This window comes from Megascapheus bottae, chromosome 22 (assembly GCF_031878675.1).
Source record: "Megascapheus bottae isolate mThoBot1 chromosome 22, mThoBot2.hap1, whole genome shotgun sequence".
Taxonomy (NCBI): Eukaryota; Metazoa; Chordata; class Mammalia; order Rodentia; family Geomyidae; genus Megascapheus; species Megascapheus bottae.
This window is the reverse complement of record NC_143530.1, coordinates 1,141,829-1,169,819: the sequence shown is the minus strand read 5'-3', so window position 1 is coordinate 1,169,819 and position 27,991 is coordinate 1,141,829. Positions and strand designations below refer to the sequence as shown.

The window sequence follows — 27,991 nt, the reverse complement described above, 5'->3', positions numbered from 1 at the left end:
TGACTCAAGCGACAGAATGCCAACCCAACAAGCAGGCTAAGGAAACACAATCATATTACCTATATTAGAAAACAATATCTCTATGGAGTCAAGACCATCTGACTACTTATTACAGCTTTTAGCAGTACTGACAAAACAAAAAAGATGTCTGAGAGAAATCTTGTAAGAAAGATTGCTGAAAGACTTCGGGGCTCGTGGATGAGAAGATTCAAGGTTGTAAGCACATGATTTCTCAAATGCTCTCAGCATCAACACAATCGCAGTCAAGACAATCCTTGAAGACAATTATGAGTCGATTTTAAAATGTTCATGGAGATAAAAGGCGCTAGAATCATTACCAAAGCAGTTTTGTGATGGAATAAAATTGTAGAGCCCATGTTATCCGACTTCAGTATGTAAAGCTATCATCATCGAGATGGCATGGAAATGACAGCAATCACATGAGCCAATGGAACCGAACAAGGCATAAGGAGACACAGCACCACACTGTCAACAAAAACACCAGTATGATTCCATACTGGAATCCACAGCGGAAAGTCTTTACCTCAAACACAACTAACACTTGGGCCTAGCAGTGCGTAATGAAAAATGTCCTAAAATGCTTTGTTGTCTGCAAGGTAAGAGACAACTTACCTTGCAACTTGAGTTATGACCTCAAAAGCATGAACTATAAAAGAAAAATGGATCAACTGGACCTAATCAACATTCAAAATGCCACTCTTCAAAATGACCAAGGTGGTGGCCAGTTTCCCGTGCATGACAGCTCCTCCTAGAGCTTTTCTCCTCTTTTTAGTTATTATTTTTAAGTAGTTTACAAAGGACTTGCCATTTAAAAAGCAGTTTTCGAACATGACCATCTCATCCATCTCTCCCCTCATCACCCCTCCCCTCATGCTTCATTTCGTGGGACATACATTGGGTTTTTTTCTACATGTGACCCTACTCCATCCCTTTCAAGTACCTGTTTCCGGGTGGTGGTTTATTCTGTTGAACTTTGACTTTGCCTTTCTTTCTTTTCTTTCCCTTTTTTTATTGTAATTAATAGAAGGGTTACAATTATATTTGCCAGATAGAAGGTACATTACTTCACAAACATTGATACCCCTTCCCATGTCTCTGTCCCCATTTCCCTCCCCTCACCCCTTTGACTTTGCCTTTCTATGGAATTATACTATTTAAGTTCTCCCTTGAAAACTATTTTATTTCTGTTCATACATTTGTGTACACATGCACACCACCTAATATATTTACTTACTGGTTTGCAAGCTAATTTTAGCTTCCAAATATAAGGGGAAACGTGCATCCTTTGTCTCTCTGGGCCTGACTTCCTTCACTTAACATAGTTTTTCCAGGTCTTTCCATTTCTTGATGAATGGTACAGTATCATTCTTTCTAATGGGTGAGAACAATTCCACTGTATGTGTGTATATATATATATTTTTTTTTTTCTCTTGATCCAATGTGTCTACTAAGGGGCATTAGGGCTGATTCCATATCTTGGGTGAATAGTGCTGCAATAAACACGGTTGTGTGGCGGCTTCACTGCATCCATGTCTGTCATCTTTTGGGTAAATGCCCAGGAGCAGAACTGCTGGATCACATGCAGTTCTATGTCTAGTTTTTGAGGAGCCTCCACACTGCTTTCCAGCATGGTTGAACAAGCTTACATTCCCACCAACAGCGTAACTGAGTTCTCTTTTGGCCATTCTGAGGTTGCTTTGATTTACATTTCCTTTATGGACAGAGATGTTGAGGGGTTTTTTTCCCCATGCATCTACTGGCCATTCTTATTTCTTCTGAGAAACATCTCTATCTCATTAGCTAATTTACTGATTGAGTTATTGATTTTCTGGAAAGGAGAAATGACAGCAGCTGTCCAGCAGGAATTCCTGCCCATTGCATGGTATGTTCTTCTCAATACATGTTCATCAACTGGTATCCTGGTTGATATACTGGTCACCTCAGAATCCAAAACCAGGAAGAAGGGACGTCCTGAATGTACCCCAAGTGGGATATGATAACAAGACACATTTTCTAAGAGCCAGACCCTGGGCCATCTGATTTTATCCCTATTTACAAAAATGTTATGTTTCTATTTCCCCAGTGCTGCACTGTTTTTCTGATGTGACATACAAATTCCCACCCCGGTTGCAACAGTCTCATTACACTCCTTCTTGGAATGTGACTCCACCCCCAATTTCCATAATCCATGTAATACCTCCTTCTGGGAACCAACTCTCTCTACAATTCTGGTAGCCCATGTAATGTAACACATAAGCACCCTTAAATTTTGTTTAAATTTCTCCCTCATCTGTTCACCATTGAAGCCTCTACTCATGCTGGGAGCAGGGTGGCAAATCTGTCCCCCCAAAAAGCCTTGAATTTCATTATTCATGTACCCAATGCTATGGACATGGTATTGGACATATAAACACAACTACATAGACATAAAAATTTGTGACTCTATACACATAATGTCTTAATACATAGATTAATATGTATCTATGATATACAAACCCTCAGCCTAATTTCAATTATGTTCTAAAATCTAAGTGTCAGTGATTATATATAGAGATTCCCTTCTTGAATATGTGTTTGTTAAATGTCATTTGAAATATGATGTAAAAATCAAGGTTAATAAATTCTTTAATAAAAAAGAATATAAATAATAAAAAAGCCTTGAGTTTGTACCAGTCACTCACCTCTCATTTCTTACAAAAACTGAGCCAATCAGGAACATGAGTGATTTGAAATGAATAACAGCACCAAATACAATGAAAAAAGGATTAACATTGCTGTTTTACATTCTTATAAGAAAAAAAATGCCACAGAGAAGGAATAGTGATCTGCTATTTACCTAATATTCTGTGATCATTTCTTAAAATAATGAAATTGTGCACGTGCACAATGACATCTCATCAACATTTTTAATACAGGAAACTATGGCTATAGCTAATGAAAATCAGCATGAAAGAGTATTTTCTATCACTATTAAATTTGGTTTCCTTTAACCAGTAGTAAGTATTCTACAACTTGTTTTCCCTTACTAAGCTTCAGTGAAGATGTTAAAATAAATGACCCACTGATACTTTTATAATTAGCAGATGGAACACAATCTAATAATAGACCTGGACGTGTTTTCTGCCACCTGCTGGCAGGCCGTGTTTATTCGTCAGCGAAAAGGACTTCAGTCATTTCTGAAGAAGGGCTGTGGGCTTTGCTGGGAGAGGCTGACCTGGTGGTGGATGCCACTCTCTGATCTGGATCCCAACCTTCCCGGCCACCCACAGCCTGACCTCCTACAAGATTGGCAATGTTAAGTCTCTCAGCCTCTGACGGCCAGGAGAACAGCTGGGAGGCAGGTCTGTGGGAGGACCACCCGCGAGACCGGCTCCCGGATCCCATCTGCTCTTGAAGGAGAGCCACCCCGCCTCTGCTGGTGATCTGTTTTGTGATCACTCACTTAAATCTCCAGATGCCACCCCACCCCGAATTCCTCCATCCCTCCCACCCCAGACCAGTGTCATCAGTCACAAATATTTAAAGAATGGGGCTGGCACCAAGGGAGCCTCTCCACTGCCCTTCCCTAGGGGAGAGGCTTCTCCATGGTCCCAGAAGTGCCCTCCAAAGTTGCAAATGGGGACAAGGCCTCCGATGCCACACAACAGTCCTGCCCACACTCCAGCCACTGGGTAGACACTCAAGTCAAGTGTATACTGCTCTCTTGTAATTATTACATTTACAAGTATTGTAAATTGGCTACAAGTATTACAAACCCTAGAAATCAGAGCCTCCAACATACTATCTCACTTAGCATGGTGTCAAAGAAAAAAACTGAAATGCTTTTCAAACACTGAAATACTTAATTCTTTTTGGTATGCCTGAAAACTTAGCTTATTCTCCTGCTTTCTGCATTAGGAGCTCCTGAAATCAGTTTCCAGAAGTGACTGGCCAGATACTTAAGACAGCTGTCTGACGGCTATTATGTACAGGCAGAGACTTTGAAGCAGAGAGATTGCTGCATTTTAGATTTTCAGTAACTGAAGAGTAACTTCAAAATGCATCTTTCTGTTTCCTTCATATCTTAAAAAAAGAAAGAAAAAACCTAGCCAGCACCAGTGGTTCACACCTATAATCCTAGCTGAGATCTGAGAATCGCAATTCAATGCCAGCCCAGGCATAAAAATCTGTGAGACTCTTATCCCCCATTAACCACCAGAAAACTGGAAGTGGCACTGTGGCTCAAGTGGCAGAATGCTAGCCTTGAGCTGAAGAGCTCATGGACAGCACCCACGTCCACAGTTCAAGCCTCACAGCCAACAACAACAACAACAACAACAACAACAACGAAAAACAAACCTGTATTAAAATAAATTTTGACTTGCAAAATTTTTAAGGATTTTAAATGCAGCACTTTTGCATGCATATATATATTAACTCCTGGGATCTGAGGATTGCAATTCAATGCCAGCCCAGGCATGAAAATCTGTGAGACTCTTATCTCCAATTAACCACCAGAAAACTGAAAGTGGCACTGTGGCTCAAGTGGCAGAATGCTAGCCTTGAGCTGAAGAGCTCAGGGATGGTTCCTAGTCCCAAAGTTCAAGCCCCATTGACAGACCAAAAAAATCTTATCCACTTTTCTTTTAAAAACCTAATCATTTTGAGCCCTTTTGAAAAGTACTGACTGCCTTTAATATTAAGACAGTGACAAATGAAGGAGCTATACAGTGCAACTTACCAGATGCACTATCACCATTACCCAAGCACCACACAGATGCACACACACAAAAGAAAAAGTTCACCATGTTTACCATCAAAGAAATGCGAATCAAAGCTACACTAACAGCCAGGCCTTACACTGCTGGCTCGTGCCTGTAGCTATTTCAGACACTGAGACCTAAGAATTGCAGTTCAAAGCCAATGTAAGTAACAAAATGTATGAGACTCATCTCCAATTAATAAAAAGCCAAAAGTGAAGCTGTTATACAAGTAGCAGAGCTCCGGCCTAAACGAAAAAGGTCGCCTCCATGTCCTAAGTTGAAGCACCAAAGCCTACACTGAGATTCCATCCTGTCCCAGTCAGAATGGCAATCAACGATGACGATGACGATGATGACGACGACTACGACGACAATGACAAGGATATGGAAAAGGGAAGCCTTCACTCTGCTCGCTGGTCTGACGTGAATCAGTGTGGTTACTATGGGAATCAGTATGGAGATTCCTTTAAAAATTAAAACAAGGGCTGGAGGCATGGCTCAGCTTGGCCAGCAGGAGGCCAAGCCAAGCTCCAGTCCCGAGAAAAGGTTTGTGTTACAGTGAGACTCAAGGACCAGCCAAGCCACTTTGAGTACTGCAAGAATCAGGAGGAACAAAGGATCTAAGAAAGGGCTAGACAGGATGACGGACTCAAAGTTTGTGGCAAGTATGGTGGAAATATCATCATGAAACCTCTTAGCACTCAGTCAGGTGCTAGATGAGCAGGCACAGCTGCCAAGGGGGAGAAAGGAGGACTGGAGGCAAGTGCCAAAGGCCAGGGAAGAGAAGGCCTGGGCCCTTGACAAAGGAGGGGGGGGGGGAAGCCAGGTGGGAAGGAAGAAGAGAGTAGGGAGGAGGAATCCAGGTGGAAGGGGGAAGAGAATAGGAGGGATGAATTGGGGCAGAGGGAGGAAGCCAGGGATAGGAGGGAGGGAACCAGGAAGAAAAGAGGAAGTAGGGTAGAAGGGAGGAAGGAAAACATGGGCTAGGAAAGAGAAAGTAAGGTAAAAAGGAGGAAGGGGAGCAGAAGAAAGAAGCAGGACACAAAAGAGGAAGTGGGGTAGAAGGGAGGCATGGGGTAAGAAATAGGAAGTAGGACAGAGGGAGAAAGAGGGCAGGAAGAAGAAAGCAAGACAGGAAAGAGGAAGTGGAGTGGAAGGCAGGAAGGGAGGCAGGAAGGAAGAATCAGGGTAAGAGGACCAGCTTTCCCACAGAAATAAAAAGAAGACATAACTGAATGAAACTTGGTATTAGCAGATCCAGAAAGCCAAGTCAGAAAAAGAAAACTTTGAAACAATACTACTGTGAACTAGAAAGGAGAAGACAGTGGAAAATAAAATTAAAAATTAAAAAACAGCCAGGAGCAGCGGCTCACACCTGTAATCCTAGCTATTCAGGAGGCTCAGATCTGAGTATGGAGGTTCAAAGCCAGCCCGGGCACTAAAGTCCCAAGAGACTCTAATTAACCTCTAGAAAATAGGAAGTGGTGATGTGGCTCCAGGAATGGGGTCGTAGCCTTGAGCTGAAGAGCTCAAGGACAACACCCAGGACAGAGTTCAAGTCCCATGACGCACAAAAATAAATAAATAAATTTTAAAATAAAAAACGGAAGCAAGTGACAAAGACACAAAGTTTCATGAGCACTACTAATAGCATGTGTCAAAAGACAAAAATTAAATAAATTCAAATGTGTTTGTAGCCAGGTCAGAGAACAGGAGGTCTGTGGTTCAAGGCCAGCCTGGACACAAATGCAAGACCCTTATCTAATTCAAAATCTTACCCAAAGCAAAAAAGGCTGGAAGCATGGCTCAAGCAGCAGAGTTCCTACCCAGCAAGTGTGAGGGCCTGAGTGCAAACTCTAGCACCACCAAAATAAAACAGAAACAAAACTTGTGTTAAATCAGATCTGTCTAAGGCAGGTGGTGACTCAGGCCTGTAACTCTAGCTACCTAGGAGGAAGAGATCTAAGAATCACAGTTCAAAGCCATCCTGGATAGGAAAAGCCATGAGACTCTTATCTCCAATTAATCACCAAAAAGCCAGAAGTGGAACTGTGGCTCAAACAGTAGCACACTAGCCTTGAACAGAAATGGGACAGTGGCCAGGCCTTTAGTTCAAGATCCAGGACCAGAACACGAATGAACACACACTCACACACACACACACGTAGATCTACCTGTACTAACCATGACAGAAAATAAATATTACATGGCAAAATGTATCAGTTTTTTCCATTACTCATTTAAGAAAGTGCTAACTCTAAATATTTCCCAAAGAAAAATAGAGTAAGAGTGCAATAACTGTACTGATTGTAACAAGCAGACAAAACCCCACACTAGCTTTAATGAAGTATTGCATATTTGTATTAATGAATATCGGTAAACAGGGGCTTCTATATGGCTTCAGTTTCACAATAAAAAATTCATATATGTGGGAAATGAGCAAAGAACAGTTTTTCTACTTTGTTAAACTTTATGTTTACCATTATACAAAGTATTTTCAAATCTAACTCACCGAATTAATACACAAAACATTTTGACCCAAATTTGTCTGCAAATGAAGGATGGTGAAGATAGAATGCTTCTATCTAGAGATGTCACTGAATTAAAAGTCAGCAGGGATCTTCCTGGAGGCAGAAGGGCACCTGCCACTAGCAGTCTCTCTGAGTAGGAGTTGACTTCTCCAGTCTACAACAGGCCAGAAAAATACTTCAGAAGCAAACCTCTTTCCAAATTATTCTCAACTAATGACCTCTAGGGGGTCCACGTTCAAAAGGAAAGTCTAACAGCACCACACAACAACGCCATTGAAAGAAAACCCTGCTGAGCAGGGTGGCTCACAACTGTAACCCTAAATACTTAGTAGGCTGAGAGTTGTAGGATTTCAGTTCAAAGCCAGCCTGGGCAGAAGAGTCCATGAGACTCTGACTCCAAAACTGCAAAAAGCCAGATTGAATCTGAGGCTCATGTCAGCTGGGCAAGCAATCAGCAAGCTCAATGCCCTGAATTCAAATCTCAGTCCAGTCAAAAACAAAAAAAAGGGGGGGGGGGGCAGGAGCATGGCCTAGTGGTACAGTGCTTATCTAGCATGCACCAAGCCCTGGGTTCAATTTCTCCATACCACATACACAGAAAAGGCCAGAGGTGGTGTTGTGGCTCAAGTGGTAGAGTGCTAGGCTTGAAAAGGCCCAAGACAAAGCCCTGAGCTCAAGCCCCAGGACTGGAAAGAGAGATGGAGTGGGGCAGAAACCAATCTTGAGAAATGGAAAGTGAATTGTCTTCTCTCGTCTGTCACCACTTCTGTCGGATTATAGAAGGATTCCTCAGGTAAGTATAGGGGAATAAAAGATGCCTATGGTTTCCTCCAAACTTCAGCTGTTTACTCCAATAGTAATGAACAAAAAATAATAAAAGGCAAAGCCTATGCTACAGAATCTCACTTCTTTACTGATACCTCCACCAAAGGACCCAGAGGACAGAAGTCAGGAGCAAGGCGGAGGCCATGTCAGTGCAGAGTGAGGGGAAGCATGGAGCATAGCTGCAGGGGTCGGCGTGGACCAGAGCCTCCCTCTGCCCCTACACAGTCCTGGGGAGCCATCTGTCCTCTCTGCCACTGTTTCCTCACCTATAAAATGGGCTCATGAGACCTGGCGCGTGCAGCTGCTGCTGTGATGAATGTAACACGTAAGGTACTAGAATTGGTGTGCAGCAAGCAGTAAGGTTCACAGAAGTACTGGCATAAATGGGAGAAGACAGCAGAGGGACTGTAAATACAATTTTTAAGCTCGGGGCACTTACTCCTCTTTTATTTTCACAAAAAGGACAAGTTCGGTTGGTCTCATCTATATTCAGCAGTTTTCATCTGGCTTGAATTTGCCACTGCTTCCCAGAATGGAATATGACCGATTCAGACAATGTCCAAGTCAGTCTCCGTGCTCCACTTTTAAAAAGTGGGTGAAAGGGCTGGTGCATGCCCTTTAAAGACGATTCCCCATGGAGGGAAGGCACCACACCTCCTCCAGCTTCAGCACTGGATCCATGCTAGGAGCCAGCTGGCCCTGCAAGCACTGGAAACACCTGGCTCTTCCAAGTTCAACTATGAGCAGGTGACAGGTCAAAGGATGTCATCAACTGCATTAAATGAAAAGCAGGACAAGACTGCCACAAACACTGTGTTGACATCTACTGTGCAGATTCCAGGTGGAGAGACCCCAGCAAGAGAGGGGCTGCCTGGCAATGTGAGGCCCTAAGGTCAAAGTTCAGCACTGCCACCACAGACAGGCAGACAGGCAATAGGTAGACAGATTTTAAGGCAGATTGGTTTCATGTCTTGAATGAAAAACAGGGTGTGTGAACTGTTTCACTATTATTCCTTTCAAGCCCACCAGGAATCTGGGTCCAGAGCAACAAGAATCTGCCCAGGTCATAATCAAAGGGTAACTTACAGGTGGGAAAACAAACACCACTAAGCCCAGAATCCTCTCTTGCTATACCTGCCTGCTGACTTCCTTCTGCTTTTATGACCGCAGTTCAGCTCACAACACAGGTACACAAAGTCACAAGAAGTGAGATGCCAATGAACTGGTCACCCAATTTTTTCAGCTTCTTTTGAAAACTAGCAGGTATAGCAATCCTTGAAGAGAATGGACAGTGACCCAGGCCTCTACAGCCCACTGACCTGCCAAGTGACAGCCACATTGCACAGGTTCATGGGGCAGTGAGCACATCACCTGAGCTTTAACACCATGCACCAAGCACAACACCTGAGAATGGTGGCCATGCATTGCACACAGCACTGAGAGTGGAGGCCTCCACCAAGCTTAACTTCTCCCTGATGTTCCAAGCAGAAAGGTTCGGCCATCTAGCACCAACACTGTCTGGGATCACTCTGGAGTCTCCTCTGTGCCATCCTTGAACTTGGTTAAACAGCCTTACCTATGACGTAACAGGAGGAGGAGGCCTGAGCTCCCAGACCAATGTGCACACCCTGTCACTTCAAGGTTCACAACCACAAACAGGAGGGGAAAGCCAGGGAGACTTGTTTTCTTCCCAAGGCCTTCCAATACACTCAGGACAGCTCATTAGCAGTGAAGCTCTCGTTGAACATCTCCCTCTCCACGCTGCCTCGAAAACCACACAAATGCCAGCTTGTGAGACCCCACTCAGGGTCACCCACCGAGCAATGCTGACTCCCAAGCCTGGAAACTAAGGAAACGAAAGAGGGTTCAGCCACTTAAAAAGAACTGACTTTAAACAGATGCCTTTTGCTAGATAAAGGGACAAAATGAGGCCCACACATATTTGTTAAGTTCCTATGCAAAATGGCGGGCACTCGTGGTCTGTGAAGACCAAGTCCAGTCTCCAGTACTGGGGAGGATACAGATGTGTGCAAAGGGAAGTGCAGGAGTAGGGGCTGCAGGCCGGGGGACCCTGGCTCTAAAGATGCTGCCCAAACGACACTGTTGGGCAAGTTCATCACAATGTGATTCAACTCCACCAAATGCAGAGCAAGGCTCATTCCAGCAGGTGGTACTTCAGGAGGCAACTCCAAGGATGACATGGCCACGTGATGTGCCCGGAGAAACCGCTCACAGTGACTATGGGGTCGTCAGGGTTGCTAGCTAGTTGTTCAACGTAGCCATCCTTGAACATTAAATGATATGAACCTGTTAAATAAGTTACGAACGCCACCACGCACTCCCCTGCCCTTCTCCTTCATCCGCGTTCACTGACACCCGTCCTGTGTGCAGGTGGAGCAGAATGAAGCGGAGCGTGCCGTGGCACCGCCTTGGAACACTGGGGTCAGCAAATGCTATAGACAAAAACACGGCTCTTCGAGGTGACCAGTGTCTTCCAGCCCACCACTGTGTCACAGTGATTCCTAGGATAAATCATCTCTATTCCCCTTCTCTTTAACTTTTCTCATAGGAAGTGAAAAAGGTGGAAACCACTAAAACATTCGTTATCACCCCTTCTGGTCCCTATTGTGCTGTGAATGCAAACTTGACTGACAACCAAAGGGGATTTGTTTTTAAGACAAGATCTCTCTAGCTAGTCATCACTATACTTGAACTCACAGTCTTCCAGCCTCACTTCGAATCTTGAGGATGGCCGGCTAACCTCAAGTTTCTTTTCAAAGCTGTGACCCAAACTGTCACCAAATGTAGTCCACACATCTCTCGGATATTCTCTACCCTTCTGACATTACTTGGCAATTTGAGTCATATCAAATGGGCAAGTCACTCTGGTGAGACACAAATATTAACTTTGAAATAATGGCCAAGTGTCCCAACACCATACATGCTTGTCATATGTCTTGTCCTAGGACCTAACACAATACGTACATAAGTGATGTGCCCAAAGGGACAGGCAATGCTCTTGTTCATGTCCAAGTATGGCAGTTTCAGGCCCAGAAGATGTAAGAAGTCCCCCGCCTCGGGCATCACAGGAACCTTCTTCAGTCACCTCTTCCCAAAGATGCAAGCAGGGGGAGAGGGCTTCTTCCCACGCCAGTGCCAGGGACTCTGCATCTTCTACTGCCAGTTTTTCCCAAGCTCCTGTAAGTCCGCTGTCAAATCCAAACCTCCCATCTTCCACAGCCACCCTGCTCTTACACAGCCACACAGCCATTCTCCTCCCCTCCGGTCTTGATCCAGAGCTGAAGGGAAAGTTCCAGAATCACGCAGCTCCTCAGAATGCACACCATGAAGAGGGGTGATAAACAGGGACAGCCCTGGCTCGGCCCTGACTCCTGCAGCTGATCCCATGGGTCCTAGGACACAACCCACCCACACTAAAGCTGTGGACCTCCTCCAATCCACCACCCCGACCAAGGCCTTCCCAATCACTTATCACAGTTTCCAGTTGCACTAGGCCCCATCTGCTGTAGGAAATGTGTCATCCCCGGCCCCTAGCACACAAACATGGGCGGGAACAGGGACTGAGCACCCCACTCACTACAGAGTAACTCCAGTCCTGTCCCATCTGCTCTGCCTAGCTTCTACTCATCACCTCCATGGTCAATCTTTGGCTCTTTCGTGAAGTAACTTAGACACAAGCAAGGAAGTACCTCTTTCTTCCACTAGAAAGTGAAAAGAAATAGGGTGAGGAAGGGGAGGGAGGGAGGAAAGGGGAGAGGGAAAAGGAAATATAAGAGGAAGTCATATGCCCATCAAAAAACCTATCATTAATTCATGTAATGAAAGCAGAAAATAATTTAATCATTTATTTATTTAAACTAGCAAAGGCAGTCACTGGTGTGCTAGGATTCATAAGCTTTTAGAGGACGTGATTCTTGTAAAATATACTGTTGGAAAAACAGGGCAATCTTGATCTCAACTGTTATTTTAAAAATCAAAAATGAAGCTGGGCGTAGTGACTCACCCCTGAAATCCTAGCTACTCAGGAGGCTGAAATCTAACTTTCATGGTTCAAAGTCAGCCAGGGTTTGACTAAAGTCCATGAGACTCTTATCTCCAATTAACCACTAGAAAACCGGAAAGGATAGCGCAGTAGCCTTGAGCTGAAGAGCTCAGGAACAATGTCCAAGCCCAGAGTTCAAGTCCCATGACCACCAAAAAAAAAGACGATGATTGTTTACATAAAAGCATATTTTAACTCTACAGAGCAATAATATAAGATATTGGGTTCTTATATTCAGTATACATTCATTTTATCTAGGTTACAATCAAACCATCAAAACAAATACTTTCTAAAAAATTAAAATAAGAGGCTGGGAGCATAGCCTAGTGGTAGCATGCTCGCCTGGCATGCACGAAGCCCTGAGTTCAACTCCCCCGAACCACATACACAGAAAAATCTGGAAGTAGTACTGTGGCTCAAGTGGCAGAGTGCTAGCCTTGAGCAAAAAGTGTCCAAGGACAGTGTCCAGGCCCTGAGCTCAAGCCCAGGACTGGAAAAAAATTTTTAATTAAAACTGGGTGACAATGGCTCATGCCTGGCATCCTAGCTATTCATGAAGTCAAGTTCTGAAGATCATGGTTCAAAGCCAGCCTGGGCAGGAAAGTCCATGACTTTATCTCCAACTAGCCACCAAAAAGAAAAACGTGAAGCCTTATCTCAAGTGGTAAAGTACTAGCCTTGAGCAAAAAGGCTCAGGAATAGTATCCAGGCCCTGAGTTCAAGACCAGGGACTGGCAAAAAACCTAATAATTAAAACAAACTACTCTCTACGCAACACTGCTTCTTATTACAGTTCTAAGAAGATATAGTTCCATCTCCAAAGTTTAACTTCCGCGTGTTTTACAGGACAGGGACTATTCATTTCAGTCTACCCTTAAAATAGAATGGTCCGACTAATTTTAGGCACAAGTGTTCCTTTGCAACATAGTCAACTGACTAGACCCCTAGCCTGCCTCAATAATGTATGCAGACAGACCAAGCTAACTGGCAGACCACAGGACTGAGACACCATACAATGGATGAGATCCAATACACAATGTACTTTGCCAAGATGAAACTCAAGCACAGCAGGACCAGATAAAAGAAAATAATTAGGCCCATGTTTATTTAAATAATATCTATAAAATGCTATGGCTCAAAGGCATCAACAAGGTAATGCTACAAAAAGGCTACTGATTGGCCGGGGAGTTTGGCCTAGTGGTAGAGTGCTTGCCTAGCATGCATGAAGCTCTGGGTTCAATTCCTTGGTATCAAATACACAGAAAAAGCCAGAAGTGGTGCTGTGACTCAAATGGCAGAGCACTAACACTGAGAAAGCCCAAGGACAGTGCTCAGGCCCTGAGTTCTAGACCCAGGACTGGCAAAAAAAAAAAAAAAGACTACTGACCATTTGCAAAACATGATCTAATCAAGGATTCCTTCCCAAAGCAAATCCACAATAAGAACACAAAAATCATGCATCCAGAGTTCATCTCTGTGATCTCACCTACTTAGGAGGCTGAGAATGTGAGGCCAGCCCAGGGAGAAAAACCCACAGGACAATCTCCAAGAAGGAAAGCTAGGTATAGCCACAGCACCTGCCATTCCAGCTGGACAGGGGAGTCAAAGAAGGTGGATCACAGCCAGGACCCCTGAAGAGGCAGTGAGACCCCCATTCTACAATGATCAATGCAAAGGAGGCACAAATGCCTGAGTTCAAACCCTAGCCAGGACACACTGGAGCATAAAGCAAGACCCCTATTCTATGATAATGAGTACAAAGAGCCAGCGGTACAAGGGCCTGAATTCAAATCTAAGTACCAACCACTAAAAAAGAAGAAACCAATTTAAAAGGTGATCTAGAGATCTGCACAGAAACCTTACCAAAGCATATCTAGTGGATACACAACTGGAAAATGAGCACACAAAACATATGCCTCCTCACTCATCACTAAGAAAATACAAGTTAGGCAACACACCCAAGCACTACAAGGGAGTGAGGGAAGGAAGGAAGGAAAGAAGGAAGAAAGGAGGATGGGCAGGAGGTAAAGAAGAAACATTCTCTGTCCTCAGAACGGCTCAAGTGGGAGACGACGCCATGGTTTGGAAATCTGTGGAGGTGGGCTGGGAAGGGGAGCCTCCGAGGTGCCCAGGCCTGGGGCTCCTCCCTCATGGATGACCCCTATGTTTTGTGAGAGCCTGCATTAGTGGAGGATCATGGTGTGAAGCCAGCTGGGACAAAAAAAGGAACGGCTCAAATGACTCTGGACAATGAAGCTGAGCAAGCCTGAGGCTCTTGAGTTCAAGCCAGGGCACTGGCACACATGCACACATGCACACACACATGCACTAATAATCAGTAACTGCAAGGCAGATGACTTGAAACCTGATGTCTACACAAAAACCTGCACATGAAATGTGTGTGGCAGCTTTCTAACTGACAAAAAATGAGATCCACAAAGATGGCTTCATCCACAGCATGTAAACACACTGTGGCACGTTAGACAAAGGACTATTTATTACTCAGTGATAAAGGAGAGATAAACTATTGAGCCATGAAAAGAGGCCAGTGTGAGGGGAATGTACACCATATGACTCCAACTACACAGCATTCTGAAAGGGCAAACTATAGAAACAGCCGAGAAGCGAGGGTGAGGCAAGGGTGTGAGGAAAGAGCCAGCCTCGGTTGGGGAGGACTAGCAGAGGGAAACTGTCCCACGTTACACCGAGATGGCGACCTTCACCATCCATCAGGACTGGGTCTGAACAGCACAAGGAACCCCCATGAAAACTATGGACCCAAGGTACCAGCTCATCCATTATAACCAAGAAAGCCCATCAACAAAGATGCCAACAGAGCAAACTACTGAGGACAGGGCAGGTGAATATGGAAGCCTGTGCTTTCCGCTCAGCATTTCTCTAAACCTAAAGCTGCTCTAAAATATAATGTACAGAAAAGGAAAGAAGGGGCCAGGACTGAAGGGAGAAGAGGGCTATGAGGACGTAACCACCCACCTCGGGGGCCTAGGCCTATTCCATACCCTGCTCCACTGCTCAGAATACTCACCCCAGATCTGTCCACCCCACTGGGTTCATAAGGATGCGATAAATGATACTCACTAGACACTGTGTTGGAAGTTAACACAGTGGGAAGAAAATGAGGGAGGGGTGACACTGTTCAAAAAGAAACACTCATTACCTGACTTATAAAACTGTAGCACCTCTGTACATCACCTTTACAATAAAGAAACTTTTTTAAGGAAGCACTACTTCATGCCAAAATTCATGAATGCATACTGTCCCACTGGATAGAAAACCCCAGTACTGAATACACGGGATTTTTAAACCCTTGGGACAATAGTATCTTTGTGTATTACCCTTAATACCAGGACCCACTAGGGAATATTTGCACCCACTAGAGACAAATCAAGACTTTGTCAACTCCCTCTGACAATTCTTTCCAGGAAACATTTCAGGCATAAATCAAAGTAGTCTCATTCATTGGTGACATTTACCAAAAGTTAATTATTTTCAGTGTTTCTTCAACCAAAATATGTTTGAGGAATATTCACATTGCTGTTGTATTTTAGTTTTATGGATGTCTTAAGAATTTATAAGCCAACTTGGATAAAACGGTTGGTCTCCAAAATCTATTTCACATTTCGGCTGGAATAATCTCTCTTAAAATTTTAAACTATTTATTTTATTTCACTCATTTAAAGTTCAGAAAAAATCTGGTTTTAATCAAAATCAGATTCCTGTTTAAAATATCCCCACAAAATCTATTTCTGTAGCATTTCCTGGTCAAAACACATACAGCTTATCCTGCACACACCTGGTGTCCAAGGTAACTGCTGTCATCAAGACAACCTTCAGGAAAGTTAAACTTGTTCTGGTTGATACAGGACTTGAATCTTGGGTCTCACACACAGGTGCTCTACCACTGAGCTGTGCCTCCAGTCCTTTCTGCATTGGTTACCTTGAGACTGGGCCTTGCTTTACCCGAGTCAGCTCCTGAACCTTGATCTTCCTATTTTTCCCTTCCGACACTGGCTGGCACACACCACTGTGACCAGCTGGACATTGCCTTCTGGTTTGTGAACTGGCAGTGGTTTAAAGAGAGTTAGGATAATTGGAAGTTTAGAAAGTGCTAATAAGAAACCACTGTCATTGTCAATGGTCCCCACACACTGCAGTTGGCCAGCTCACAGGGATTCCTATGTGTCCCTTTCCCATCTGCAAACTCCAGACGTCCATGCCTGACCACCCAAACCCCAAATCCAGTGCTGGGCAGGGCATTCCAGTCTATTCGTGTTCAAAGCATAGCCACACGTACATAATCTGTCTCCACTGCATCCCTCACGGATGCTGAGCTACACAGCCTCCCCACCTGCGCATTCCCTGCCCCCTACTTTCACCTTTCACAAAGTAAGAGGCAAGGCCCCAACCCAGGCAGATCTGCTTATCTACTTCTTCTTTGGGTGATGTGAAAGTAGAGTGGAAAATACAGCAAATCAATTGCATTAAGGGCAGGGCCAGGAGAGGTGGAGGAGAGGGGCAGCTTTACTTCCAACCAAGGTGATCAACCCCAATAGATGGCTGACAATGGAGGTGCCACCACAAACTACTAGACACCAGTAGTTGTTCCTGTTTGCTCTTCAGAAGCCATTGGAGAAAGGAAAGCCCCATGCATGTAGCCGAAGCAAAGGGGGTTCTCTGAAACTAACAGGAAATAATTAACATCCTGATCTCAGAGCCATCCTCTCAGCCTTGGAGGCTGTGGGGTTCAGAGGGTACACAAGACTCATTCATGCCTGGGTTCCAGAACCACTGCCTCACGGCACCACCTGTCCCTTGTATGCTTTTGCTATCCCCAATTTCCAGGGGAAACATGCCTAGCCACACACTGACCTCTGCACAGAGACAGATGCAGGAGGCAGAGGCCATGTACTTCCTTGCCTGACTACAGAACAAGGCAATAAACCACTGTGCCACTGTCCCTTAACGCACTGCCTAAGATGTGGTAAGCCAGAAACCCGCATCTACAAACTGCCCAAAGTTTAAAACAAAGCCTCCAAGCTGCAGAATGCACAAAGCCTTCTTCTTCAAGAACCTGACCACAATCATGTTGAGATAACGCTAAGTCAGGGGGAAAAACCAAAAACCTAGAAGTGTCTTGGTCTGAGGTCTAAATTTCAAAGTTAAACTCGCTAACAATAGCTAGCAATTGTTCCTGTGCCTTGTAGTGTGAGGCAATACAAGTTCTGAGGCAACTTTAATTCTAGAACCTGATGGAAATGACTTTCTAAATCCAGGTGGTAACGTTCTAGAACATCCCCATGTCGTCTGGAAAGTCCCCAGAGACTGGTGACACCTGCTGAGCACACTGTGCCAGATAGACTAGCAGCCGTCACAAAGCCAGTGGCCAAGCTTTCCTTACTCTGTGCAAAGTTCAGCTTTTTTCAGGACACAAGATGGGGATTCTGTGTGAAAATTCACATTTCCTACTTTGCAGATAAGATGATCCTGGAACCAAGACACAGGGCTAGAACAACAGCCATCTGTGATTACAAAGGAGCCTTATGATACCATCAGAAACACAGGTCTGGGTCCCTCACTGGCGATCTTTCCCCTGCCTCTCTTAGATGGCTTGGTATTAGGGCCATGTCGATAAACACTTAACAGATGAAGACTGGCTTTTAAAATAAATACCAAGTAGTTGCACTATTAATCACCATCATGAAGTATAAAGCCCCGTTATTACGTAACTGACTACCTGACCATGTACCCAGCAGAAGAAACCTGAAATCAGGTTCCTATCGATTCCTAGAAGCCAACAAAAGACCCAAGCAAGATCTCCATGGCTGCCCTCCATGGGCCTAAGCCCCAGAGTTGGTGTGCAGAATAAAAAGGGAGTGACTGAACTGAAACAGAACTACACAGCCTTGCTCTTTTCTCCATCACGGCGTACATGAGCAAAACTCAGAAAGAAAAAGAAAACTATCTGTAATCTAAATAACAGAAGGGTTTGGGTTGGTTTGTTTTTTTAATGATACTGCAGTTAAGTGACCAACTCCATTCATCAGTTTTCACAGAAATGGCGATGTGAAACCTCATGAGGGTCCATGGAAGAAATGCTACTTTCTTGGACCCAAATGACCTCAGTTTAAGTCTGAACACATAAAAAGTAAAATTTGCTGGTTGATATTATATCATTTTTTCACTTAGCATGGCACAAAATAATAATGTTGGAAAATAAAATCGCTCCATAACAACAGATGCACTCTACAAACTAGTGAATTCCAGCAGTGAGCAAGAGAGGTTATTCTAATGACTACTCCACAGTAAGCTCACTAGGTATGTTAGTTACACAGAAAGGCCCATGTATGGCCAATGTCTAGTATGAACAATATCTAAATATTGAAAATGCTAGAGATGGGAGAACTGTGTTTTGTTTTAAAAAAAAAAGTGTCTTAGTGGTGCTGTGGCTCAAGGGGTAGGGCAGTAGCCTTGAGCTGAAGAGCTCAGGGACAACGCCCAGGCCCAGAGTTCAAGTTCCATGACTGACCAAAAGAAAAAAAAGCGACTTTATTGACTCTGATTTTGATATCTGCTGAAATAACGGATCCTTTCAATAGAGAAGTTTTCCTCTTTGATGTTTTTCTTATTAAGTAGTTGTACAAAGAGATTTTGGTACCATAGGTCAGGTTAAGAGGACAATGCATCTTGATCCATGTCACCATTCCAAGCATTCTCCCCCATTTTCCTCCTCCCATCCCTACTTAATCTGAGTATTCTAAGAATACACTTCCTAAATAACAAGATGAGATATGAGTCAGAACACTGAGCCCGACTTTGCAGCCCAAATCTCTCCCTGTATTATTCAAGTTTAGTGAACAGTTGTCTATTTTTACTCAGAAGTAAAGGACTAAAGCTAGATACAAGAATAGACCACCCCATAAATACTCAGAGCTCATTTACAATTCCTCCTGCTTTTCTACCAAGGGCCTAAGGTTGACTGAGGGCTGGGCCTAAGAGATCTCTGTCCTCTCCTCCTCTCCTCCCCCTCCACTCAAACTTCCTAACCTTACAGATTATCCTAACTCTACATTCTGGTGACAGGCAGATTCTGTATTCACTACAGCTGACTCTCCCACTTACACCACTCAGCAGCTGGGGCAAATGAGAACTTTGCAACCTGATAATACATGAGGCCAATGCAAGCTCACTCTGTAGCCACAGAACTCCATCAGAAATGAGCGTCAACATAACCTCTCCGAAGTTCAGATGGGAACACAGCATGGTTTTAACAAAGCATGATTTCAGAAGGAGAGCAACTGCGCTCTCTGAAAGGTTAGCAAGCTGACACTCCCTGCCCAAAGCCTACAATTCTTTTCTGATTAGATCAGGCAAATAAGCACTGGAGTGAAGTCATCATATCACACACTGATGGGAAATCGGGGCTGGCTTCTGAATCCACCCGCCAACAATGAGTTTTCCCGGGAGTCACTGGCCAATGCATTTCCTTTCCTTTCCGAGACTAAATGAAATACAGACTAAATGAAACACAGAACAGCTACAAAGCCAGGGCAGATCAGGGCACAAAGAATATGAGGGAAACCCTCCTGTGCTCTTTTCGGTGAGAGCGGAAGGGCAGGTCTGAGGACGGAGCTGACAGCGAGGCTGAGGCGGGTTAAGATGGAGTGTGCAAGCCGTGCGGTGGCCTTCACGCTGCAGCTTTTCCCTATAAAGACGAGCTTTGAGATGGCGTCCGCGGGCGCCGGCCGGCCCGGAGCAACACTCGGGCCTCTCCCACGCCCACGTCCGCCGAGGTAAAATGGCACGGGCTCCTTTCGTTCCATCCAAGCTATGAAAGGTCCACCCTGAGGAGCCTTTGTGCTCTCCGTGCGCGGCACCGGGCCGCCGATGTGCTGCTTCCCGCGAGACGCGCGAGGCCGGGCTGTGCGCGCTCTCCTCCTCGGGCTCTGGAGGTGAGTCCAGGCCCCGCTCGCCCTCACAGAGACGGATCCGCGCGGGCTCCGGGCGGCGCCGCACACCAGCAACCCCAGCTGTGCCGCTCACACGCTCCCGTGCCTGCCACCTTCAGCTGGAAAACCCGTTCTCCAGGAGACCAAGCGCGACTGCGGGGGCATCCCGAGCCTTGGGGACCCGGGGCGCGGCGGCGGCGGCGGCGGCCGGGAGGAGCCGCGCCCGGGCGGGGCGGGGGGGGGCGCGGGCCCCGCGCGGGCAGGGCGATCCCCACCCCGCCCGGCCCCGGCCCCGCCCGCACCCCGGCCCCGGCCCCGGCCCCGGCCCCGGCCCCGGCCCCGGCCCCGCCCGGACCCCGGCCCCGGCCCCCGCCCCGCCCGGCCCCCGCCCGGCCCCACGCACCCTTGTACCGCTCCAGCACGTCCTCGTAGGCCTGCAGGAACTCGCGCTCCTCGGCGGCCGGGTAGGCGGCGGGGCACAGGTAGCCCGCCATGCCGCCCGCCGCCCGGCCGCGTCCGCGGGGACCGCGGGGAGGGGCCCGGTCAGCGGCGCGGACGCCAGGCGGCGGCGGCGGCGGCGGCGGCGGCGGGGACGCGCGCGCCCGGAGCGGCCACGGCGCCCACCCGGGCGGAGCCTCCGCGCGGCGCCTGCTGCGGGCCGGGAAAGCGGCTGCGTCCGCCCGGGAGGCTACGCGGCGTCTGCAGCATCGCCGGCGCAGCGGACGCGGGGAGGGGGGGGAGGACCGGGCGCGGGGGGGGGAGGAGCGGGGCGGCGCCGAGGCCCGAGGCCCAACCCTGGGCGAGGGCTTCTATTCCCGGCCCACGACAGGTGCCTGGGCGCGGGCGCCGCGCGCAGCCCTCCGAGGGCAGCGCGGCCCGCGGCGGGGCGCCGGGACGGCGAGGGACGCGCTCGGACCCCGTGAGGGCCGGGGCGGCGGTGACGGCGGTGAGCCGGAGCTCGGGCGAGCGGCACAGCGCCCGGGGCGGGGGCGGGGCCTCGCGGACGGGGCGGGGCCTCGCGGGTGGGCGGGGCGTCGCGAGCATCACCCACATTCCCAGCGGCGACTTGGCCGCGCCCGGGGCGGGGTGGGGGCGGGGCCTTGCGGACGGGGCGGGGCGCTCCCCCAGAGGGGCGGGGCATTGCGGGTGGGCGGGGCGTCCCGAGCATCACCCACATTCCCAGCGGCGACTCGGCCTCGCCTGGGGCGGGGCGGGGGCGGGGCCTAGCGGACGGGGCGGGGCGCTCCCCAGAGGGGCGGGGCGTCGCGGGTGGGCGGGGCGTCCCGAGCATCACCCACATTCCCAGCGGCGACTCGGCCACGCCCGGCTGCGCCCCGCACCGCCCTGCCCGCCCAGCGTCCCCAAGGGCCGGCCTTGGTGCCCCTGCCCCTGAGGAACAGGATCGGGGCGGCGTTGGAGGCTCCTGGGTGTCTCGGGCCAGGCTCCCGCCTGTGCACGACGGAGGGGAGGCCCCCAGCAGGCCCTCGCCCAGCTGCCCCACCCGGCTGCACCACCACCCCTGCCCAGGTCTCCCCCGCCAGCTCCTCCACTGACAGCACTGGCCCTGGGCAATCAGCCCCCCTACCTAGGATCGCCGAGAGGGGGTGAATCGGTCTTGAAAACGATGGCATGAGAAGATAAGGCGCAGGACCTCCTCCTCCTCGGCACTGGCCTACCTTACTACTCCAGATGAAGCCAGACTGGGCCTCTCTGGTGTCTTGTACGCCCTGGTTTGTAAGTCCAGAGGGTGGTCCTGTGCCCCTAAAATGTGCTTGCCCGTGCAGCACCAGAGGCACTCCATGCATGCCACTCCATGAAGTGACACATGCATGCCCCGTGACAATTCCTCACCGGGGATGACTGCGGCTGGCACGGCGTGGTGCCAGCAATCAGGGAGAGGCTGGGTGACCCGGCTCCAGACGAGCCTTAGCGACATGGTGAAGAGTTGAGAATGAGATCACGGAGCTACTCCACGCACAGATCACACGTGCACACACACGGGTCTCTCTGATCACTGTCTCACACCCCGCACGGGGAGCGAGGGCACCAGCGCCTGACAGTCCACACTCGGTGCATGACCAGTGAGGCGGGGAGCCGGGGAGCAGGTGCAGAAGGGGTGCTATGTCCCAGCGCTCTGAAGGGCATCCTGGGGGGACTCGTAGTAGAACCACCGGGGTCCTTACTGTGCTGAAAGTAACAGTGTGTTCCTCAGTCAGACTTTGGGGATCCAGTCCCCAACCCCTCAAAAGACTGGAGGACAAAGACCCTAGGTCCACGGAAGGCTGCAGGACCCAGACCTTAGTCCCATGATTCCGAGTTGATTCTACTCTTCCTCATCAGATTCTGAACTGAAAGATGGAGAAAGTAACTAGGGGTGTGGCTCATACAGTCCAGCATCATCTGCCTGGGAGGAAGAAGAGGAAAAGGAGGAGGATCACAGAACCCACCATGCAGACATGTTAAGAGATAGCATAGTAGGTTCTTAAAAGACAATTTATAGAGCATTTCCACATACCAAGGAATCTGTAAATATGTTTACATTCCCTATCCTATTTTTTACCATAGTAACGACTCTTTGATAAAGAAACTGGAGCCAAGAAAAGTTAGATGAATTGTCCAACTAAAATGCAAGTATAAAATCCAAGGATGCCAAAGAACAAAGCCCAGCTCTGCTTTGAACCTTCAAAGCTAACTGCAAAATAAATCCTTAATTTAACATGACATCATCACAGCAAACCATGTGTCTTTACAGGTACTTCACGACTAAAGAGAAAAATCCCAACAGCTTCAGGGGCACTGAGGCTGAGATTGGCACGTCTGTTGCTCTCTCGAGATCTGCAAAGTCCTCTTCCTACTCCAGCCTCACAGTGACCGTGCTGGAAAAGAGGTGGTGCACTGCGCACTCAGGCTTCAACGTGACAAAACCTACAATAAACGCACCACTGCTTTTTTAAAGTATAGTTTAACCTTATGGATTGGACCAAAGACTTTGTGTGTGATAATGAAGTACTGTGCCACACAGCTCCAGCCTCATTCCTCCAAAAGTACTTTTAAAGCATCATCGAATACACACCCCCATAACAAGCATATCCTACCTAGGTGCATATGTCTATATGAATACATGGAGATGGGTAGATGATGTGAGACGCCATGAATAACTTACTGCCTTGCACACCTGATCGCAGAGACAGATAGCAGACAGACATATGACACAATGACCAAGGACTCACTAATTAGCACATCTGATGATGTCCCCATACTTGATGTCTCGAGAACCTGGGGAGCCCTTCCCACCAGGTCAGAGCGCAATCCACAGCCTGGTGATTGCAGGAGACACATCCACTTCTGCCAACCCCTTCCACGTCCTAATGTTTAACTCCACACATGCCTTCTGCTCCCCACCTGTGTTCCCGTGGTCCCAGCCGGGCGCAGAGGCCTCCCTCACCTCAGCATGCTCTTTACATCTCAGCTCAGGAGCCGCCTCCTCCCCCTGCTCCGCCTCCCCCTGCCTCCTCCGCTGGTTCTTTCAGAATTATGTGCCTATAGGCACTGCAATCTCTGGCTACACATTCCTCACATGAAACACTGACTTCTCAAAGGCCGGACTGTGTTGTTCGTTCTTGGCTGTCCTGCAGAAGCTCAGAGAGGATATGCTTGCTCCGTGTGCGTGAATCAGGGTCTCCCTCAGACCTCATGGTCTTTCTGATTCAGTGGACATTCTCACCAACAATGCTCCAAACAAAGACGCTAAAATCCCACCTCTCCTATCTCCACACACGGACACCATGGCATCCCCACCTCACTTCTGAGCCACCTCTCCATCTCTCTCAGAGGGGAAATTTCAAAGAAGACGGTGAGTTTCAACGAGATCATAAAAATGTGTAACGGAAATTAGCAGAAGTCTTCAATGGCATGATTTCAAACATTACCTTCAGAAACCCCTGCCCCCCCTTTCCCTGGGTGGCCACGGGCCAGTTTAACAGAGGGGATCCGAATCTCATAGTTTAGCCATAGCAGGGGCTAAACAGATACTGGTGTCAGAGCACCAGGCCTGTCCCATGTACAGATATCACTTATGATGCACATAGCAAACAGGTAATCTCCAATACTTACTTCTAAATATAGTATGCTTCCACATCATTTGTGGTATTTGTTTTGTCCTATTTTTGAAGAATTAGTGTCATTTTAAAAATAGGTGGCATTGGGGCCAGGAGTTTGGCCTGGTGTTAGAGTGCTCGCCTAGCATACATCAAGACTCGGTTTAATTCCTTGGTACCACAGACATAGAAAATGCCAGAAGTGGTGCTGTGGCTCAAGTGGTAGAGCTCTGGACTGGAGAAAGCTCAAGGACAGTGCCCAGGCTCTGAGCTCAAGCCCCGGACTGGCAAAAAAAAAAAAAAAAAAAATGTCTTTGAAGTCTCTACACAATGAATTAAAGGAGGCTGAGTGTAAGTAACTCCTCACGGCCATCCTGGTGCCGCTTGCTGGGGAGGTTAGGTTGGGTCGGGCTGCCGCCATCTTGGCCACATGGTGGATGGTAGGGTCTGCATCTTGTCTTCAGGGTGGGGAAGGTGAAGCTCCCACCTCCCAAGTGATGGGTGTGCCTGAATCCCTGGAGGCAGGGGCAGGCACGTGGCTGATAGGTTACCACGCCTGTCAGTCCAGTGCCTGGGTCTGTGAGTTTCCTGTGGCCCCGCCCCCTGTCGTGACCCTTGTTAGGCCTGGACCAGCTCAGGTGCCATTCCGCCATGCCACATGTCTCCATAGGCCTATCCTGTCTCCTGTCTCTACGCCAGCCACACTGGAGTCCCACTGGAGCTACCCACTGGGGCTGAATGGGTTTGTTAGAAGAGTTTTTGTTCTTTCTTTCCTCTCCAGCCTTCATGGCACAGTTTCCTAACAGTGTTAAGTGGCTGGCCCTGGGCTTTGACACAGGAGTCTCCTGATAACGACTCCAAGAGTCCACCTCTCAAAATGCGGCTTCTCTGCTTTCTCACCTTACAAATGAATCACACACCACCACTGCCCTCAAGGACAATGTAGTCTGTGAGAGCCCGGGTTCTTCTCCTCCTCCTCACCCCAGTGCACCCCAGCTCTATTCCTCCTCACCCCAGTGCACCCCAGCTCTATTCCTCCTCACCCAGCTCTATTCCTCCTCACCCCAGTGCACCCCAGTTCTATTCTTCCTCACCCCAGTGCACCCCAGCTCTATTCCTCCTCACCCCAGTGCACCCCAGCTTTATTCCTCCTCACCCCAGTGCCCCCCAGCTTTATTCCTCCTCACCCAGCTCTATTCCTCACCCCAGTGCACCCCAGCTCTATTCCTCCTTATCCCAGTGCACCCCAGCTCTATTCCTCCTTGTCCCAGTGCACCCCAGCTCTATTCCTCCTTGTCCCAGTGCACCCAGTCCTTCTATCCCTCCTCACCCCACACAGGGCCCCTCGTTCTTCTGCGCCTGTGCCCCCATGCACAGTGTGCCTGGGTTTACGGGCGCTCAGTGTGCTTGGCCGTCACCACACTGGCTCCCCTCCCAGCCGCTCACTCTCCACCACAGGGGACCTGCCCACCTCAGCCAAGCACAGAGCAAGCACTCAGCTCTGGTGCCCCAGGCCTGTGGTTGGCTGTGCGTGTGCTGTCACGTGCGCACACACACGCACACACGCATAGGCTCCTATCTATGTGCTCCCCCTGCAGAACCACAGACCTGGCATGGGCAGGGGCGCCCCCTTCCTGAGCCTTAGCCTGAAGGTGGCTCCAGTGGGCAGCACGGCAGGCCTGACTCAACACTTCCGGCAGGGGTGGAGTGGCAGCTCTGGTCACTGTCACTTGGCTCCCACACAGTCTCCATCCTCCTCCCTCCTGCCCTTCCTGCCCCACCCCTGGGCCTGCAAGGCTGCAGAGACCAGCCAGCCTCTCACAACAGGAGCCAGAAGAAGAGCTGTTGCCCAGAAACCCAGACTGGAGAATGACTGGCTGGTCCTGTTTGTTTTTCCCGGAATCAGAAAATCCCAGTGGGGGAGCCTAGGGGGCTTTCAGCTGCCCTGGTGACTGGAGTCTGGACTGGAGGAAGAAAAGGGATGCTTTGCATCCCTGTGGATAGCAGAGCCGAGAGGGCCCAGAGAGTTGAGGAGGAATGGGAGCAGAAAAGGAGGAGGCCCTGACCTCAGGGGACAGAAAAAAAAACGCAGAAACTCTGGGCCTTTGGCCTCTGCAAGGCCACAGGCCTTGGATGCAGTGGATTCTTGCCTGCCTGGTCACCATTTTCCAAGAAGAAAGGCGTCTGGGGGGACAGAGGAGAGGTGTCAGGCAGGGGCCAGCCCAGCACCATGGGGCTGAGGCTGAGATGAGGCGCTCAGCTTTCACCTGGGTAAAACAAGCCCTTGGCTGCTCTCTCGGCTTTCATAGTCGGTGCCAGGGAAGATGGAGAAGCCGAGAACACAAACCCCAGCCCCTCCCTGGTGTCATGACAGTTCCGCCACCCAGACACAGGCTGCGGTGGGCCCGGGAGACTGCCAGAGATGCCACATACATTTTTCTAAGGCATCTAGATAGCTGAGCTATGCTCTGTTTTCCTGGGTACAAAAAAAAATCCATCTGTCTTCTCAAGTTAGCTCTGCATAGCATCCAGGGCCCCCCCTCCAATAAAATATCAACACGAAGGTGCAGTCTTGCTTCTAGGGGCTGGCACTTCCATGACGCCTCAGCCCCTACACACACGTACACGGGAAAGTTCCATGCAGATGGCTGCAAACATTTCCCTGCATTTTAAACAGGATCACCCATCCAACCAGAAGGCTGGGCTGAACAGCCTGAACAGTCACCGGCAGGCAGGCAAACTGCTCTCTGGGTAGATGGAGGCATCAAGTAAACACCACCATGCCCCCCCCAACCTGGAAGACCCCCTGGGCGGCTCCTGGGGAACCAGCGTGACGGCCTCAGCCCCCCCCCCCACTCACCTGCTATCCTGAGCACAGCCCGTTCGGCGGGGTCCAGCACAGAGCCCCCCTGAATCTTCCTTTTGGATCGTTCATGTTTAGGCAAATTCCAGGGCAAGGTGTCTCCGGGAGCTGGAGATGCAGAGCCAGATTTCTGGCTGAAATCTTCCTCGTCAGAAAAATCCGCAGAGGACGACATAGAGCAGCGGTAGGATGCGTTCCCGGAGCTCTGGGAGACAACACGACACACGAATTAGCCCACGCTGCCGCAAGCTGGGGACACGGACACACACACACACACACGCTCACACGCACACACGCACGCACGCACACGCCCAGGCTCACCATCTTTACGAGGTCCAATCAACAAGGTGACGCAGTGCCAGGCAGCTCCACTGCCGGAGCTGTGCACACCAGTGTACAGCTTGCCGTCAGGCCACCCGCCCGCCCAACAATGAAGCCAGCATCCCCAGCGTTGCCGTCACCACTCCGCAGAGTCTGGCTCCCCCACCAGGCCAGGGGAGACGCTTTCCACCACCAGACCGCTGGTGAATTCATTAAAGCCACCAACGCCAACTTTCAAAAACAAAGCACAAACGCAGGATGCTGAGTCCCGTTCCCTTCCGTTTCAAGCCACCTCGTCCCCGGAGCCTGCCTCGGGCCCGTTCCCAGCCTGTGTTTGCTTGATTTAATTTTCTTCACGGGATGGAAGCAAGTCCCCAGGAAAGAGTACGGAGGGGAGAAGGCTGATTCTCAGAAGAGCCCTTGCTTAAGGAAGGAAAAAACACAAAGGCTGCGTTCAGAAGCGGCAGCAGGGCCGTAAACAAACACCTGAACTTAGCTTGGAGTTCCTGAGATGATGTAAACTTCTCGCCATGAACCTGCTATAATGTAAATGAGGTGGTG

The 27,991-nt window shown here is 48.7% G+C and overlaps 1 protein-coding gene and 1 long non-coding RNA gene across 8 annotated transcripts in view; one reads left to right on the top strand and one right to left on the bottom strand.

The window, feature by feature from the left end:
• LOC150047545 (dystonin-like) overlaps positions 1–27,991 on the bottom strand; it is a 287,691-nt gene that overhangs the window by 207,438 nt on the left and 52,262 nt on the right. For 5 of the 7 annotated variants that reach the window (XM_090355456.1, XM_090355462.1, XM_090355457.1 and 2 more), the window contains exon 1: positions 20,553–20,644. In XM_090355456.1, the coding sequence (XP_090211582.1) occupies positions 20,553–20,643 (91 nt within the window). In that variant the 5' untranslated portion in view covers position 20,644. Of the gene's footprint in view, positions 1–20,552; positions 20,645–27,106; positions 27,315–27,991 lie in introns of those variants that run through there. The other 2 variants (XM_090355460.1, XM_090355461.1) reach the window with 1 other exon arrangement.
• On the top strand, positions 22,247–23,590 carry LOC150047546 (uncharacterized). Its single transcript, XR_016539209.1, has 3 exons — positions 22,247–22,623; positions 22,715–22,776; positions 22,902–23,590. It is a non-coding gene; the product is annotated as an uncharacterized LOC150047546 (long non-coding RNA).